The sequence below is a fragment of the Podarcis muralis genome, chromosome 1 (genome assembly GCF_964188315.1).
Source record: "Podarcis muralis chromosome 1, rPodMur119.hap1.1, whole genome shotgun sequence".
NCBI lineage: Eukaryota > Metazoa > Chordata > Lepidosauria > Squamata > Lacertidae > Podarcis > Podarcis muralis.
Window position 1 is genome coordinate 132105452 of NC_135655.1, and position 17269 is coordinate 132122720.

At 44.0% G+C, this 17269-nt stretch overlaps 1 protein-coding gene across 1 annotated transcript in view; it reads left to right on the top strand.

The window, feature by feature from the left end:
- Window positions 1-13674, top strand: part of COL6A1 (collagen type VI alpha 1 chain) — a 53106-nt gene extending 39432 nt beyond the window's left edge. Inside the window, exons 26-35 of the mRNA XM_028703169.2 lie at window positions 3018-3083; window positions 3700-3735; window positions 4516-4552; window positions 5683-5691; window positions 6788-6921; window positions 7167-7276; window positions 9059-9245; window positions 10149-10305; window positions 11093-11122; window positions 11723-13674. Coding sequence (XP_028559002.2) covers window positions 3018-3083; window positions 3700-3735; window positions 4516-4552; window positions 5683-5691; window positions 6788-6921; window positions 7167-7276; window positions 9059-9245; window positions 10149-10305; window positions 11093-11122; window positions 11723-12333 — 1377 coding nt within the window. The 3' untranslated portion in view covers window positions 12334-13674. The remainder of the gene's footprint in view (window positions 1-3017; window positions 3084-3699; window positions 3736-4515; window positions 4553-5682; window positions 5692-6787; window positions 6922-7166; window positions 7277-9058; window positions 9246-10148; window positions 10306-11092; window positions 11123-11722) is intronic.
- The last annotated feature ends 3595 nt before the right edge of the window (window positions 13675-17269 follow it).

Below are 17269 nucleotides of genomic sequence, written 5' to 3' on the forward strand. Positions count from 1 at the left end.
ATCAATTAATGCGTTCCTAGGGAAACCGCCTTCAGACCAGGTCCGGGGACAGTCTGTCCCCCGACCTCTTCTGAAGGCTGGGGGGGGCGAAAGTCTTTGCTCCCCCCGCCTGCATTCAAAAGCCATCCAGGACAGCGGAGAAACGTGCTGCGTTTCTCCGCTCTCCCGGGAAGGCAGGCAGGGGGGAGCAAAGACTTTTGCCCCCCGGTGGCCTTCAGAATAGGTCCAGGACCTCTTCTGAAGGCTGGCGGGGGGCAAAAGTCTTTGCTCCCCCCCGCCTTCAAAAGATGTCCGCCCAGGGTTCGCGGACCTCTCCGCAAGCAGCGGCAGCGCTGCCGCAGCTTGCGGACAGTTGCCGGCATGCCAAAGCCTGGGCGCGCTGAGATCAGCGCGCCCAGGCTTCGCGGCCCCGCCCCCGGCATCGGGGCATGGTCCCGATGGCGGGCGGCGGGGGGAGGCGTTCCCGCCCGTCCACCGGCATCAGGGCATGGTCCCGATGGCGGGCGGTGGGGGGAGGCGTTCCCGTCCGCCGCCCAGCATCGGGGCATGGTCCGGGGCTTTTAAATTGCCCCGGAACAGCGGAGAAGTCCCCCGCTGTCCCGGGGCTTTTTAAAATGCTGGCGGGCGACAGCGGAGGCTTCGCTCCCGCCCGCCAGCATTTTAAGATCGCCCCGACAGCGGAGAAGTCCCCCGCTGTCCCGGGGCTTTTTAAAATGCTGGCGGGCGACAGCGGAGGCTTCGCTCCCGCCCGCCAGCATTTTAAGATCGCCCCGACAGCGGAGAAGTTCCCCGCTGTCCCGGGGCTTTTTAAAATGCTGGCGGGCGACAGCGGAGTCTTCGCTCCCGCATGCCAGCATTTTAAGATCGCCCCGACAGCGGAGAAGTTCCCCGCTGTCCCGGGGCTTTTTAAAATGCTGGCGGGCGACAGCGGAGGCGCTTCCCCGCTGTCCCGGAGATTTCCCTATGGGCTTTCGTCTTGCGAAGGAAGCCCATAGGGAACTTCGTCTTGCGAAGCGCCTCCAAAACGGAAAACCCTTTCGTCTAGCGGGTTTTCCGTCTTGCGAGGCGTTCGTCTTGCGGGGTACCACTGTAGTAGAAAACTTGTCTGGACAGATAGGGAAGTGAGAGTGTGTATTTGGAAAGAATTGAGTTGCCTTGGTCATGGAAGACAGGCAGAACAGGAGAAGAAAATTTCTGTTTTTTGGTTTTTTTAGACACGACAAAATAACTCCTATTTACCAGGTCTTTGAAAAAACTAATTGAAATAAGTGATGACACAGAAAAGAGAAAACACACTTTGGCCAACTTTAGCTGAGTTCGCCATCTGAGACAACAGCTATAATTAGAAATATGCAATTACCTACAGATGAAACATTCTTGATTCAAGTACGTGCTGTGGAAACAAATGGGGATTCCTTCCACCTAAATGCATTTAGGTTTGCAGTTTACATTTCTGAGAGACATTAATTGTTATTTATTTGTTTAAGAATTTATGTCAATATAGTGTACAATTCTCCTCTCAGGAGGAGACAAAGTACCAAAAAGAATGGAGTAAATTTATGGTTTATATAAGTGAGAATTGTACAAATATGAAAACGTTGGCAGGATTGAAATAATTCTCATGTCATAGTATAATTTATAATTAAAGAATCTGTAAACTATAGAATGGAATAAGAAAACTGGTGGAAGGGAAGGACGGAAGCTAATGGATCTATGAAACACAAAGTAGGATACATGTAACAAGATGTGATGTTTTGGTGGTGGGTGGTGGGGGTTGGCTGGTGATTGTAAATTTCAATAAAAATCATTTTAAAAAAAATATATAGTGTACAATTCATTCTAAACAATATAAAAATGCACATTAAAACCAGCTTAAAATCAAACAACCTAAAACCCAAGATAGAAGAAAGAACATTAATAAACACCAGTTGAAATAATAATCAAATATACATTATTTGCTATCAAAGGCTTGAGTGATCAGGACCATCTTAGTCTAGTGCTTCAAAGATAGCCATGGTGGTACCAGGCAAATGTTCCTGGGAAAGGCCAGTTGAAGGGCCAACACAGAAAAGGCCTAACATTTGAAGGCTTGAATATCCATTAGGAGCAAGGCTTCAGAGGATGATCTCAGCAGACAGACAGGCTCATGACAGAGGTGGTGTGTGATGGGCAGGTACAGTGAATTTAACTACCAAAGATTGGAGCACTTGTTTGGGGGTTTTGAATTTAGAAAAAAATATGACGAAGGAGGTTTATAAACTTATGAGCAGTAGGGAGTGAGTGGATAAAGGAGATTCTTCTCCCACTTTCATAACATTAGAACTCGGGATCACTCAATTAATCTTCGTTTTGCATGGGGTTCCATTCTGAACCCCTGCATGAATCGGTGGAGCACATGTAAGCCTGCTCTGCCCTGTTCCACCCCTGCCCCATTCCGCCCCTTTCCATGCTGTCTTTATGACCTTTTGGGGCTAACTTCTGTGCCGTGCACAGGATCGTGATTGCATGTCAATCAGTTGTTGCCTGTACATAAAAGGCAGCACCATTTCATACAGTGAATAAATAACTTATGGAACTCACTGCCACAAGGTATGAACTAGAGTTCCAAAGGAAGTGATAAAAACATTATAGGACCAATTTTCAGGCTTTTTATCATGGGTGACGATGGAGTGATTTATCTTTTCAAAATATGTGTGAATTACTATAAATGTATAGATGTCATCTGCATTCAGGTAAGATTTATGTATTTCTCATCTGTTCACATGTTGCAGGTTCTCCTGAGAGTGCCGTGTTGTGGATCTTTCACCTTCCATACCTGGGGGGAAAGTGACATGCAACCCACTCCTTAGATAGGAAGTGATCTCACAGATGCTAATCGACCAGTTTGATTGCTCAGTTGTCATAGTAAGAAAGTTGAGCAAAGGCAGCCCAGAAGTTCTTCTCTAACTTGAATGTCTTCTTTAACACAGAAAAGAGTATAAGTGTCCCCTTAGGAAACGGGTGTCTTTTTCTTCCAGAGCAATGCAACTGGGACCCGAGGCATGAAAGGAGCCAAAGGTTACAGAGGACCAGAAGGGCCCCCAGTGAGTAATAAAGTTCCCACTAACTATGGATTATGAAGGAACAGGCCTTTGGGGAGCTACTTGGGATATATTACTATATACAATAACTGACGAGCTAATAGTCTTTTATCAAAATGCCTTAGGTAACAAATTGCACCTGAGCCAATGCCCGGTGCTCTTACGAGGATAGCAACAAGAATATCTTCACAACTCTCAAGAAGAAGAAATATCAACCACAACATTCAAAGGCATTTTCATTGGCAGAGATTCTAATCCTCATAGCCAGATGACTATGAGTACAAGTGGGGAGGTGTATAATTTGGATTATGAGTAATTAAAAGAACTACAGTGGGGATCCCTTGGTTTTAATTTTTGGTGAGAAGTGTTTGGTTAGGAGGGTTTCCTGTTTTTGAGGGGTGTTGCCGGTTTATTTCTTTGTCTGTGTGGGGGGGATCCCTGCGGTAGCAACTTGTACCCTAGCCCATTTGTTCTGGGATTAGAGCTCATCTCATCACTCTCTAAGGCACCACAGGACTCTGCCATTTTTGTAACAACTGTCTGACATAGCTTTCTCTCTGGAATTTGTCTGATGCAACTAAGTATTCTCTTGGCACTTGTACAATGTGTTGTTTTCCAGGGACCTGCAGGACCCAGAGGCCCTCCAGGACCAGATGTGAGTAAAACTGGCCTTACATGACACTTGGGTCCTTCTCTTAGTGAAGGGTTGGGTGATTATGGAGGGAAGTGTTCAGCAAAGCAAAACAGAGTAGAGATGCACTCTGGCTTGTCCTAACAAAGCTCAGTCCCTGAGTCAGTGACTTTCCCTTCTTAGCTTTCAGTAGTATTTCTAGCTATCTGTCTTTCCTTTTGACGATCTGACTTTAAAGTGAAGAAAACAGAGGTGACTTGTTCTGGACCTTCCTTACAGCCTTTCATTTTCTTTCACTGGTAGACACCCCAGATACAGCCTTTGCCCCCTCCTTGTTCCTTATGCCAGTTCTGAGATTTATACGCTCATGGGGGGGGGGGGCTCCCACAACCCATAGACTAACTTTGTTTGTACAGTACTGTAGTCAGCTAAGAGGGGACAACTTCAGAATGGCAGATCAAATGGCCATCTTTCCAAGGAAGCAAGGAATAAGCACCCATTCACAATATTAACTAGAATTCATTACTTTAGCCTGAAATCAAGACTAAAGTGACAGTGTTGTTTCCACCAATGGAAACTACCTTCTTTGCTTCCTGCTTATTAGATAATGCTCCACAAATGCAGCCTGCCCCCTCAGAGAAACATCTAATGCTTCACATGCTGCCTGGTGACTTGATTGCTAAATGTGACAGGGCTATTTTCTTGGGCTATAACTGCAATGAAGGACCCATCTAAAGGGGGGTGTAGAATGATTCTTAATTTCCAAGACCTGGGTGACACCAATGTTTCTTCGTTTGTTTCCAGGAATGTGAAATTTTGGATATCATCATGAAAATGTGCTGTAAGTATTCTGACTCCTACTGTTGGAGAATTAGCAGCTGTATCATTACCAGTGACCAAGTCAGAATAAGAAACAATAGGTTGTTGACTTTAACCAAGCTTCACACCATCACATTGATTCTGGGATCCAAGTCTTCATGTTTCTAAATGGATTCAGGCTCAATGTTACAGAACCAGGGAGCCAGCTTGGCTCTGGTCAACAGAAGTCATTGCCCAGAGTCATCTGAAAACCAGTTGGATCTATCATGTAGCAAAGGCCCATTATCAATTCCCCCCCCCCAAATCAGGTCCCAAGGGCCAGTCTATTGGTTTTTTTGGACCAGTAACAAGCCTTGTATCCTATCTCCCTCTAATTCAATTTTTTTAAGTGGGTAGCGTGACTCAAGCTTGGAGGGGACTTCTCCTCCATTAAGTACTGTATTTCTGGTGTGAACCCAAGAGAAAGGGAAATTGAAACCTGATTCTGTGTGCTGCCTGTTTTGGCAAAGAAGTTCACAGGCTAAGGCTCTTAATTTGTTTTCATCCTTTATTTATATTTTGAAGGTATTAAACGTTTGCATCTACTATTGAATATCATCCAAGCAAATTATTTCCTACATTCCAAAAACCACAAAGAAATGATAAGAGAGATTATTTACAATGTTTGGGAAAGGCCTCCCCCGTGCACGCTGTCTGCAGTCCCAGTTTTAACTAGTTGAGCAACTCTGTTGCACTGGGAATTAGGATTTCCTGTATACCTTATCTTCATCCTTGTTACATTTGTTGTTTACATCAAATTACATTTGCTGTTTAACAAACTCTGTGGTTATCTTCCAGAGTTTATTAAACACTAAATGTGATTTCATTATTAATTGCAGTCAGGGATGTCAAACAATCCCAAAATATGTGTTCCCGCTGAAATGTTCTTCAGCATTTTTATTATACTTCCCTCTTTACTTTTTGCTAAGTAGCATATGCTGGATTTGAAAAAGAAAACATCTGGGATATGAAAATCATCTTAAAGTTTACCTAATATCAGGGAGAAAGTTTTCAACATCCTCATATTGATATTTAATTTCAGTGCTCTTTAGATTCACTGTGAGTTTGAAGTCAATTCTCAGCATATTTGTTTGTTTTCTTCCTCTCTCCTAGCTTGCTGTGGTGAGTGTCATTTTTGCAGTTTCTTTAACAACATTATTGCATTTTCATTTAAAAAATTGTCACAAGATTCAGATGGAGGAAGCTTACTCTTCAAATGCTGTTGCTGCTGCTCCTCTAAGACCCCTTGTCACTGTCTCCATTTTATGGCCTTCTGCTATAGCTGTTTACTGCTACAATCTTAAGTTATTGTGCTTCCACAACATTGGCCATCACATAAAAAATGCCCACATCATCTACACAACCTTGCTGGTGTCCCAGAGATGCATGTGCAGCCCTTTCAATAAGTGAGTAAATAACTCAGAATCATCCTTTCTTTCGTTGCCTTAGCCTTTGCAAGGATGTTCCTATGATGCACTTACATCTGTTCAGGTGGCCCAAACAGAATCACTGAAAGTTAAATAAGTTCTCTTGAATTACATCTGGGTGTATAAAGGAATTAGGGCAATTATTATTTTCCTTTCAAACTGCTACTGTACTTCATCAGACTTGAGTTGCAGTCCTAAGGGCATTTACTTAAATGTATTTTATAACAAAATACTGTATGACATTCTGAGAGAATGAAGATGAAGCTCTGATTTAGTGTGAGTTTACATGTTCCCTCACATTGTAATAGGGATTCTGTGTAAAAAAAACCCATGTAAACATACTCTAAATTATGTCATCACACAAATCATGGTTAAAGAAGCTTACAGTGCGGTTTAATATCTAAATTAACTAACAGTGGTTTGCAACTGGCAAATCAGAAACAAAAACCAATATTTGAGGGAGATTTGCAAACTGTGGTTATACTAACTATGATTTGGCATGACTGGTCAAATCATAGTTACCGCTGCTTCTCTGCCTTCAGATTTATCCAGGCACTGTAGTGTTGAGCAAGGAAAATAATAATGTCAGCATCTCTAAACAATGGTTTGCCTGTAATGTTAGCAGTGCAAACCATAGTTTGGATTCTAAGCTAAACTTAGCATTTGGCAAGAAGTATAGCTTTTACTGTTACTGCTGTTGTAGTTGGTTCCCTTGGGTTGTTCAGCATCTGAAAGAAAGCCTTCATACTTCCACGAATGCTTCTATTGTGTGGTTCTGTGCTGTGTTACAGAATGCAAGTGTCTTCCTGGCGATGTTCTGTTTGTGCTGGACAGTTCAGAGAGCATTGGCCTGCAGAACTTCCAGATTGCTAAGGATTTCATTGTCAAGGTCATTGACAGGCTTATCAAGGATGAAAAAGTGACGGTAAGACTTGCAAACAATCACATATACCCCCCAGCAATATATCTTTAATGCATGTTATCATAAAACAACTGAGATACTTTCAAGTTTCCTAGCATTGTCAAAATCAACCACCTCCAGAACCTTACCCAGAGAAGAGGATGCTGCCGTTAAAGTTCCTAGATGTTATAAACCGTTCTTGGTGTCTTTGTTTATGATAATACATGGACTGAAAAACATCATTTGATGTTTAACTTTTCTCTTAACAGTTTAGACCAGGGGAGACCAACGTTGGTGTCGTGCAGTACAGCCATGACAACACCCAGGAACTGGTGGCCCTGGGAGATAGCAACATTGATAACATTGGAGCCTTTAAGGAGTAAGTTTAGATCAGATAATTGGGAGTTAGAGAGGGGTTATTGTGCTCAGTTTTATATGTGGCACTTTTGTGGGATGTTTTTCAGGTATCTGAATACCTTATTGCAGGAATGATTAGCCCTAAGCACACTCAATATGAGCCACTACCCTGGGTCTCATTGCACAACCAATAGTTGTGGCACTACAGACCCTGAGGTCACCAAGGCATGGCCAGGTTTAGCTCTCATCCTAAAGACGTAACTAAATTGCACTCAAGTTACTTTGTCAAGTAAATGTCTGCCTTGCATTCGGATAGGAAGAAACACTAAAGGACTGTATTTGGGAGCAATGTATCAGTGACTCTAAAACTGGGGGGAAATGACCATTGTAGTAGATCATCTTGATCATTACATGATAAGAGACAGACCAACATGTCTTCTGCCACAGATATGCCAAATGGAATTCTCGGGCACATTAGCAAAATGATGGGTAAACAGATTTGCCACTTGATGCTTAATGCATTGGGACAAAGATGCTTCCTTCTTCTGGGAAATTATCTGATTGGAAGATATTTCTTCTAAGAATCTTAAGGCTGATCTGGGTGTTTTCGCGAAGAGATCACCTGCCTTCAACTCATCTAACACCTCCCATCCCTCTTTACCTTGAATTTCCCTGTCGAGTCAGGTGTCTTTGTTATACAAAGCACACATAAATCTCTCTATTATTAGGATTTTGCTTACTATTTATTATCGCCTTGCAGCACTGGATAGGAACACTCCAGCCACCTCTATGCTCCCATAGTAATATGTTGATTTTGCCTCCATTTGAGAGGTGCCAAGAAATCACTAACTGAATGGAGTTTTGCTGCAAAAATTGAGAATTTAAAAAGTACTCCCCACCTCCTCCGATTTCTAATCTACAGACATGCTGTTCAAATTAACTCTCTACCACACAGCTTTCCAAACTGTGCGTTGCAACACGTTAGTGTGTCTGCTGCAGTGTGTAGGTGTGTCGCGCAAACACTCCCCGCTCTCCTCCGAGGACAGGAAAGGGGGTGGTTTAGCCTCCGGTTTGCTAGGAAAACTGAATTACTGTGTTGTAATATGATGCATGTCTAAAAAGTGTGTCACCAACATAAAAAGTTTAGAAAGCTCTGCTCTGCCATGAATGCTTTGAAGATAACTAACCAATAATGCTGCTCGCTGGAAGGACAGATCCTGAAGCTGAGGCTCCAATACTTTGGCCACCTCATGAGAAGAGAAGACTCCCTGGAAAAGACCCTGATGTTGGGAAAGATGGAGGGCACAAAGAGAATGGGACGACAGAGGACGAGATGGTTGGGTGGTGTTCTCGAAGCTACCAGCATGAGTTTGACCAAACTGCGGGAGGCTGGAAGACAGGAGTGCCTGGTGTGCTCTGGTCCATGGGGTCACAAAGAGTCAGACACGACTAAACAACTAAACAACAACAACACCAAACCAATAAATCAATTGATTACCTTGTTTTGGGGTACATTGATTGACTGATACATTGCCAATTGAGAGTACATGAGAACTTCCTCAGAATATAATTTTGTACTTCCTATGCAAATTAGTAAGATTACATCACTTTCTCAAATTGCTACCACAAAAAAATTTTTAGGTTTGTTCATGGCAAGTGCTTTAGATTATCTGGAAGGAAAAGCAAGTGAACCAGACTTAACAGGGGTGGCAAACCAAGAATAAGGAAAGAGCTGGGAGACAGGTCTAGATTTCTCTGTCAGAAGAGGAGCTGGCACTGAAACTCATCGCTGCTTGCTTTGCAGAGCTGTGAAGAACCTGCACTGGATTGCTGGTGGCACATATACTGGGGAGGCCCTTCAGTTCACCAAGGATAACTTGCTGCGGCGCTTTCCCTCTGAGAAAAGAGTGGTCATAGTCATCACAGACGGACGGTCTGATGTACTTCGGGACCAAACACCACTCAACGTTCTCTGTGAAAGCAAGACCCAGGTGAAATCAATATTATATGGAGGGCAGGAGGAGGGATAGGAAAGCCTTCTTGGGTGAAGGTGTGTCTTCCTATGGAGAAAAGTTTGGGTCAGTGACTTTGGTTAAGCCAGGAGGAAACCAGCACTTGTGTGGGCAGTGGAGCGCAAGCTGCCTAAGGGCTTCTTCACAATTCCACTCATCCAGTCACTTTCGCCCAGGAAAACCTGCTCTTTATCAAGTTTTTGGCAAATTGAAGTTTGCTCCAATTCAGTGGTAAAGAGCTGGTTTCCCTGGAGAAATGGAAAACTGGCGAGACCCATGCCTAGAAAACACAGGGCAAGCAGGAAACCCTTCAGAGCCCTGCTTTCTAGGCATGTGACAAGGGGAGTGTGAAGGAGCCCTGAGACGGCTGTGTAGCGAAGGGCAACTCCAGACTGAAATTTTACTGAAGAGTTCCTGCAGTGATCACAATTCAAGGGCTAATGTGAATGTCAGAAATTCAGTGAATGTTGATACTCATTGGTAATTCTTAGCGCTTTAGAAGACCAGTGGGAAGTATAAGAAAGTTCTAACAAAGCAGACTTGGAAGGATCCTAAATAAGCTTATGAATGGGTTTTGTGTGATATTTACCAAGGCAAGCAGGGCTGGGAAATATCAAAAGAAAACTTGGCAGCATGATCTCTGTTCTTCAGCAACAGGATAGTTTCCCTTTACTTGCCCCAATGTTAATGAAAGATAACTGTGTCTCGATTAACACTGGATTATCCAGTAAAGAAGAATTCTGTCTTCCCCCTGACCAATATATTCCCTATATTATTCTTGTTATTTCATTTTATCCCCCTTGATCCCCACTTGGGGCACCTGAGGACTAGCTAATGTGGAATCGTTGAGTATAAGCCTTACACATACCTGTCAACTTCTAGGTGGTTCCCCTGGGTATCGGTGATATTTCCAACAAACCAGCAAACACTGAGCAATTATCAACTATTTCCTGTGGGGGCATCTCTGTTTATCAAGAAAACTTTGCTTTGCTGCTGGATGACAATTTCCTGCAGAATGTTACCTCTCAGATCTGCAAAGGTAGGTGACACATATTTGGTGAGCTGGTATTGAAGGAGGTGGTTGATCCAGTTTCTCAACACAACGAATGCCACAAAACAGCTGACAAGTGGAGAAATGACAACATAAGCCTAAGTTTGTCTTAGATGCCAGAGTTTATTTAACAGTACATTCTGCTAGTACTACTTCAGTGACCCACACATTTTGAAGAGATGAAGTGGCCCTGTGGAATCCATACCTGCCATCTCTACCAAGGTCATTTGTCAGGTGAATGCAGAAGGGAAACAGCCATGGGTGGGTCCAGCATACTTGTGATGACTGCTGTGAGGGTGGCCAAAGCCAGAGGGCTGGAGCCCCTTTGCCAAGTGGGAAAATTCCAACCTGGTCCCAAATACGGCTACCGACAAAGCCATTGCAAGGTCAATCAGTGCAGCACATGTCAGCCAAATAGGGAGGGCGTGGGAAATCCAGCAAAGTGGCTGCCAAGAGAAGCCGCGGGCCTTCCTTATATGTCCAGGAAGTGGACTGACACCCCCCCCCCGAGGAATGGCCCACCCCCTTGCACCCTTTTGATTGGCCAGTTGAGTGAGCAGGCAAGATCTGCTTCTTGGCAGCAAGCTTGGCCCAGGACCTCCTTTCCTGCCCAGGAAGCAGCCCCAAGGGGCCTTTCTCCCCAGATTATGGAGGGCGTGGGAAGCGCCAGTCTGCAATGGGGCCCACCAAGCAGGGGGAGTGGATTTTTGGTGTTGAACATTGATTGTAAATGAAGAGAAGGGTTTAGTGTGACGTTGTTTCATTTGTTTTATAGAAAAGAAATGCCCGGACTACACCTGCCCAAGTGAGTACTCTTTTTACAAAGTTGTGTTTATGAGTTGAGAATTTCTGTGCTCCACATAATCTTGAAGTTGCCTTAGTGACTGCTATTTAGCTTACTCCATTTCCTCTGGACACTGACCATTCACCTGAGGAGCACCATAATTTGAAACAAGCTCTGTGTTTCAACTATTCTGTGCCATTGCACACCAGGGCCACCAGAAACCTGCATTTCCCGCTGAAATGGAGCAAACCCGATTGCTGCTTGCTCTGATGCAGCCGTAAAATGTGGGTTTTCCCAGGGGAAGGGAAATGCCAGGACAACAAGAACCCTACTTGGACACAGGCCTGGAAAGCCCCGAGCTATGCCTAGAAAGGGGGCACAAAAGGAGTCTGGCTCAGAATCAACCAGTACCTCTTGGGATGTCCAGTTTCCTTTTGCATCCGAAAATGTACTACTTAGTTTCCAGAAAACTTAGTTCTGAGATTAACACCTCTATGCCTTGTATACCAACAGAGCAATCCCCATGCCCTGCCTTTTTATGCTGGTATTGACCACAGCACACATACCCAAATCTGAAAGATTTCCAGCAGTGTCGTTAGCCCCTATCTCCTCTCTTTCTAGTCTCTTTTGCTGGCCCAGCTGATATCACACTCCTTGTGGATAGCTCCACCAGCGTTGGGAGCCGCAACTTCAACACCACCAAGACGTTTGTGAAGCGCCTTGCAGAACGATTCCTGACAGCAGCCAAGCCTTCGGAGGATGCCGTGCGCATTTCTGTCGTCCAGTACAGCGGCAAAGGCCAGCAGAAAGCGGAGGCGCGGTTTGAGCAGAACTACACGGTGGTTGCTAATGCTATTGACAGCATGGAATTCATGAATGATGCCACGGACGTGAACGCAGCCCTCCGCTTTGTCACTAATCTCTACCGGCAGTCCGCCCGTGCTGGAGCTAAGAAGAGAGTTCTGATTTTCTCCGATGGCAACTCTCAAGGCATCACCAGCAGTGCCATTGAGACGGCAGTTCAAGAGGCTCGACGGGCAGAACTTGAAATCTATGTACTAGTGGTTGGCACTCAAGCCAATGAGCCCAATGTGCGTGTTCTGGTCACTGGGAAAGCGGCAGAGTACGATGTGGCCTATGGAGAGAGGCATCTTTTCAGAGTGCCGGATTACCAGTCTCTGCTGAGGGGAGTGTTCTATCAAACTGTCTCCAGAAAAATAGCTGTAGACTGAGGAGGTGGGAGTGGAAGAGCAAAATATATAGATTCTAAGTGTTCAGAAATAATATGTTAGCAGCCAGCTGGATCCATGTTTTTTATAAAAAGCCATAGCCCACCCATGTCCTTACTTTTGAGCTCTGTTTTCTTTGTTGTCCATGAATTCTTCCAGCCTGCAGGGAAAAGCATAGGATGGTTTATTTTTCCCCTACTTGATATCTCTCTTAACTGTAACTGAAATGACTATTTTTGTACCATATTTGATGAAGGTAAGCCGGGTTCATAAAGAACCTTAAATGCACTAACCTTATTTCTAAGGTTGATAGCACATTTCACATGAATATTAGGGTCCTCTTTCTCAAAATAAAAGGATCCCCTATATTTCATTGCCAAACTAATTTGTTAAATTTGTCTGCTCTTTTATTTTTATGTCAAGAAACATGTTGAGTAACAATTACTGTTTCGGCTACTTAGCTCCTGAAAGATTACATTGTCTTCAGAAATATAAGGTTCATTTCATGGTATAGTCACCGCTTTCCACGACAACTATGGAAAGTGCTAAATTTGTAACTTGAGTCATACAATCAAGTTCAAAGTAGGTTACTTTGACAGAAGGATTCAACCCAAGAGTATCTACCCAAACTAGAGGGTGGGATGAAGGAAGCTGATGTTGTTCATACATGATGATATTGCGGGCTCATTCACATTGCTGCTTGTCCTGTGATTTCTAGGCACAGGTCAAGAGGTTTTTCTTTCGTCCCACTGCCTTCCCTGGGAAAACCCCCAGTTTACTGCTGAATCAGAACAAACATGAATTGGGCTTTCTGAAGATTTATGTTTGTTCCGATTCAGCAGTAAGCAGGGTTTCTCCACAAAAGGAGAACCACTTGGAGCTGTACCTAGAAATTATGGGACAAGCAGAAGAAATTGTGGGTGAGCCCTGAGATTTGCAAAAGTGATATTCCAGTTTAAACAAAACCTGAAAGCCTATGCCATGAGTTTGGGCCTTTTGGCTTTGGAGGGCCATCTCCAGCCAACATGAAGTCCATGTCGGTGCTACCCCTGCCATGCCTCAAAGCCTGAGGTTTTACATTGTTCCTATGTTTACACATCAACTCATGAAAGAGACATTGAATTCAGGAACTGGTTTGGACAGATTTCATCCAGTGTTTCCAATGGTGCTCTCGCTATGATTTCAGTGTCCTTTCTTTTCAAAACAGGAAATTGTTTTTAACACTGCGCCTTTTATTGTTTTTTCACCAATATTCATTTTACCACTTCATTTTATTTTATTCCTGTGATTTACTGACAGATGTTCACTTTGAAAATTTGTTCAAATAAATTGTTTTCCACAGTTTTGGTAGGAGGGAAATTGATTTGTTTCAGTTCTTAAGTTACAAGAAAAAGTTGCACAAGTAGTGTGTGCAAGGTTGTGTTTGACAATGTGGCTTCATTGCTGCATTTGAGATACCAGAGATAGCTTTGGGTTATTCTTAAATAGTAGTAGTAGTGATAAATAAATAACAAGGTGTGTATCGCTTAATTGTTTAATCCTCAAAGCAGTTTCTGAAGCTAAATGCAATGACAATGGGCTGTTGATAGGCCAGAGAACAAGAGATTAACAGAAATATCTCTGTGAGCTTCTCTTATTAGGAAGATGTCTGGGACAGGACAGAGCATGGCACTGAAGTTTCAATGAGAACATTTTTAAAAACTGCTTGGCATTTCCCTTGGTAAGGCTCTGCCCTGGTTGCGCTAATGGGCCCCAGAGTCGGGGGGGGAAATGGGGGGGAGCTTGTTAATAGTCCTGTGTGGCACCTTTAAAAAAAGATAAAGGACCCCTGACAGTAAAGTCCAGTCACAGACAACTCTGGGGTTGCGGCTCTCATCTCGCTTTACAGGCCAAGTGAGCTGGCGTTTGTCGGCAGACAGTTTTTCCAGGTCATGTGCCCAGTATGACTAAGCTACTTCTGGTGCAATGGAACACCAAAACCAGAGCAGCGCATGGAAATGCCGTTTACCCACCCACCGGAGCGATACCTATTTAGCTACTTGCACTTTTTGACTTGCTTTCGAACTTTAGGTTGGCAGGAGCTGGGACCAAGCAACGGGAGCTCACCCCGTCGTGGGGATTTGAACCGCTGACCTTCCAATCGGCAAGCCCAAGAGGCTCAGTGGTTTAGACCACAGCGCCACCCGCATCCCTTGGCAGCTTTAAGATTGACCAAAGGTCAATCTTAAAATTTGCAACAGTAAGGAAAAAAAGACACAGCAGCAGAGTAACAAGATAAAATCCAATTTGCAAAAGGAAATCGAAAAGGTGTGGAAAGCGTAAAAGTTTTCACCTGATACCAAAAGGACAGTAGACTTAGTGCCAAGCAAAGCTCTACTGAGAGCTCCAAAGGCAGGTCACCATTGCAGAAAAGACTGACTTTAAGATTGACCAATTCGGGCTGCACACACATGTACACACACATAAAAGGAAGCAATCTGCATGAGATTAAGTGGACCTTACTTCTGATCAACATGCGGTCATTGTGGCTTGAAGGGCATTAAGAAAAGAGCAGTGTTTAAAAGTCTACTGTTTCTTTGCAAAGGAGGAGAATAGGGAGAGAACCAGAGGGGGGGTGTAATCCCAGAGAAGAAGCAATTATGATAGCAGGGACCCCTTCTAAACCAAAGTAAGGCACTTTTCAGTTTAGTTAAGTGCTAATTATTTGTAAACCTGCAATTCTTAAGTGCCCACAGTATCTTTGCAGAGGAGGAGGAGGAGGAGAAGGATAAAAATAGAAAAGCTTAGCCATGCTGCCAGGCACCTCTATGGCTGCCAGGCACCTCTACGAAGTCCAGAGTCCACCAGCTGCCACTGCCAATCACTTGTACTTGGGGGTGGTTGTGGGGCGGCTGTTTGGAGTGGGCTTGGCTTTGTGGTCTTCCCTATGAATCTTCTGGTGGCGGGTGCTGCCTCCTCACAGATAATTCAACAGTCTGTCTATAAGCACTTTAAAAAGGATACTAGGTGCCAGCATGGCTTTCTCAAAAACAAGTCATGTCAGACAAATCTCATTTCCTTTTTTATAGAGTTACAAGCTTGGTGGATCAGGGGAACGCTGTGGATATAGTATATCTTCATTTAAGCAAGACTTTTGACAAAGTCCCCCATGATATTCTTGCGAAGAAGCTGATAAAATGTGGGTTGAACAAGGTCACTGTTAGGTAGATTTGTAGCTGGTTGACTAACCAAACCCATCCTCATCTTCCTGGGAGAAAGTGACAAGTGGGGTGCCACAAGGGTTCTGCCCTGGGCCCGTTGTTGTTCAACATCTTTATAAATGACTTGGATGAAAGAATTGAGGGGATGCTCATCAAATTTGCAGAAGACGGGAAACTGGGAGGGGTAGCTAATGTCATAGAAGACAGAAACAGGATTCAAAAGTACCTTAACAGAATTTCAATGGGGACAAGTGTCAGGTTCTACACTTAGCAAAGAATAAGCAGCTGCAGAAATGATGGGAAACACATGGCTTGCAAGTAGTGCATGTCAAAAGGATCTAGGGGTCTTAGTAGATCACAAGCTGAACATGAGTCAACAGTATGATGCAACAGCAAAAAAAAGTGAATGCTATTCTCTGCTGCATCAACAGAGGTATAGCGTCCTGATCAAAGGATGTAATACAAGCACTGTATTCTGCCTTGGTCAGGCCACACCTGGAAGATTGTGTGCAGTCCACATGGCAAGGAAAAAAATGGAAAGATCAAATCATATCTCACTGAGCAAAGCCAAGATTCTAAATTTGCTCTTCCTGGCAGATCCTTGGTTTCAATTCCACTGATAATATCTTTGTACATTGCAAATATTTAATTTACTAAATCACTGCAGAATAGAATGATAAGGAAGGGATCCATTCAATTTCCTAAGAATTTGTCTATAACAAATTTTGCTTGTACCTGTTGCCAGCTGAATAGAATTTCTGAGCTCATAATCTGTTGAAACAAATATTTACAAGGAAAGACTGCTAATCTCCAAATTAGCATTTTCCTTCCAAGTAGCTGAACTTTGTAATATGTAGGTTGAATGAAAATCCAGCTGGAGGAAGATTTTGTAATACCAGACAAAAAGAATGCAATCTATGAGTGCTGGACACTTCACTGGAAAGTCACCAGGCACAGTGGGGTGGGTGACAGAAGCCAAATTTGGTCCACTATGTACTTTAGGAGTCATAACTCCTTCCGAATGTTGACAGATCATGTATTGAGAATAAAGAATGAGAACATGTAGCATCTCCACTGCCTTTATAACATACAGTACTTACTCCTGAAGCATTAATTATTGGGAATAAAATGAGCACTACCAGCTGCTCCTTGAAGGCTCCTTTATCTGTCCTGCTATTCAATCTTAGGAGTCCTTGTGCTAAGGAAACAGCTTACGCAGTGAAGTTCTACAGTCCTCCGATGTCAGCTTTGGGGTGCACCTGCTTAAATTGCATACATTCTGGGACTCGGCACCAACCACATCACTCCGAAAGCTTGTGGATAGCTGCCTGAAGCCCGGGGAGCGCAGCGGGAGTTGGCGCAGCGCTCCCCGGGCTTCAGGCTGCAGGCTGCTATCCACAAGCCTTCAGAGCGCGGGGGGGACTCCTGCTGCGCTCCAAAGGCTTGCGGATAGCTGCCTTCAGCAAAAGCAACGCGAAGCCTCCGGAGCACGGAGGGAGCGCTCCCTCTGTGCTTCGGAGGCTTCCCGTTGCTATCGCTGAAGCCAAGGAGCCTGCATTCGCTCCATAGGACGCACAGACATTTCCCCTTCATTTTTGGAGGGGGAAAAGTGCGTCCTATAGAGCAAAAAATACGGTAATTTACTAAATCACTGCAGAATTGAATGATAAGGAAAGGATCCATAAAATTTCCTAAGAATTTGTCTATAACAAATTTTGCTTGTACCTGTTGCCAGCTGA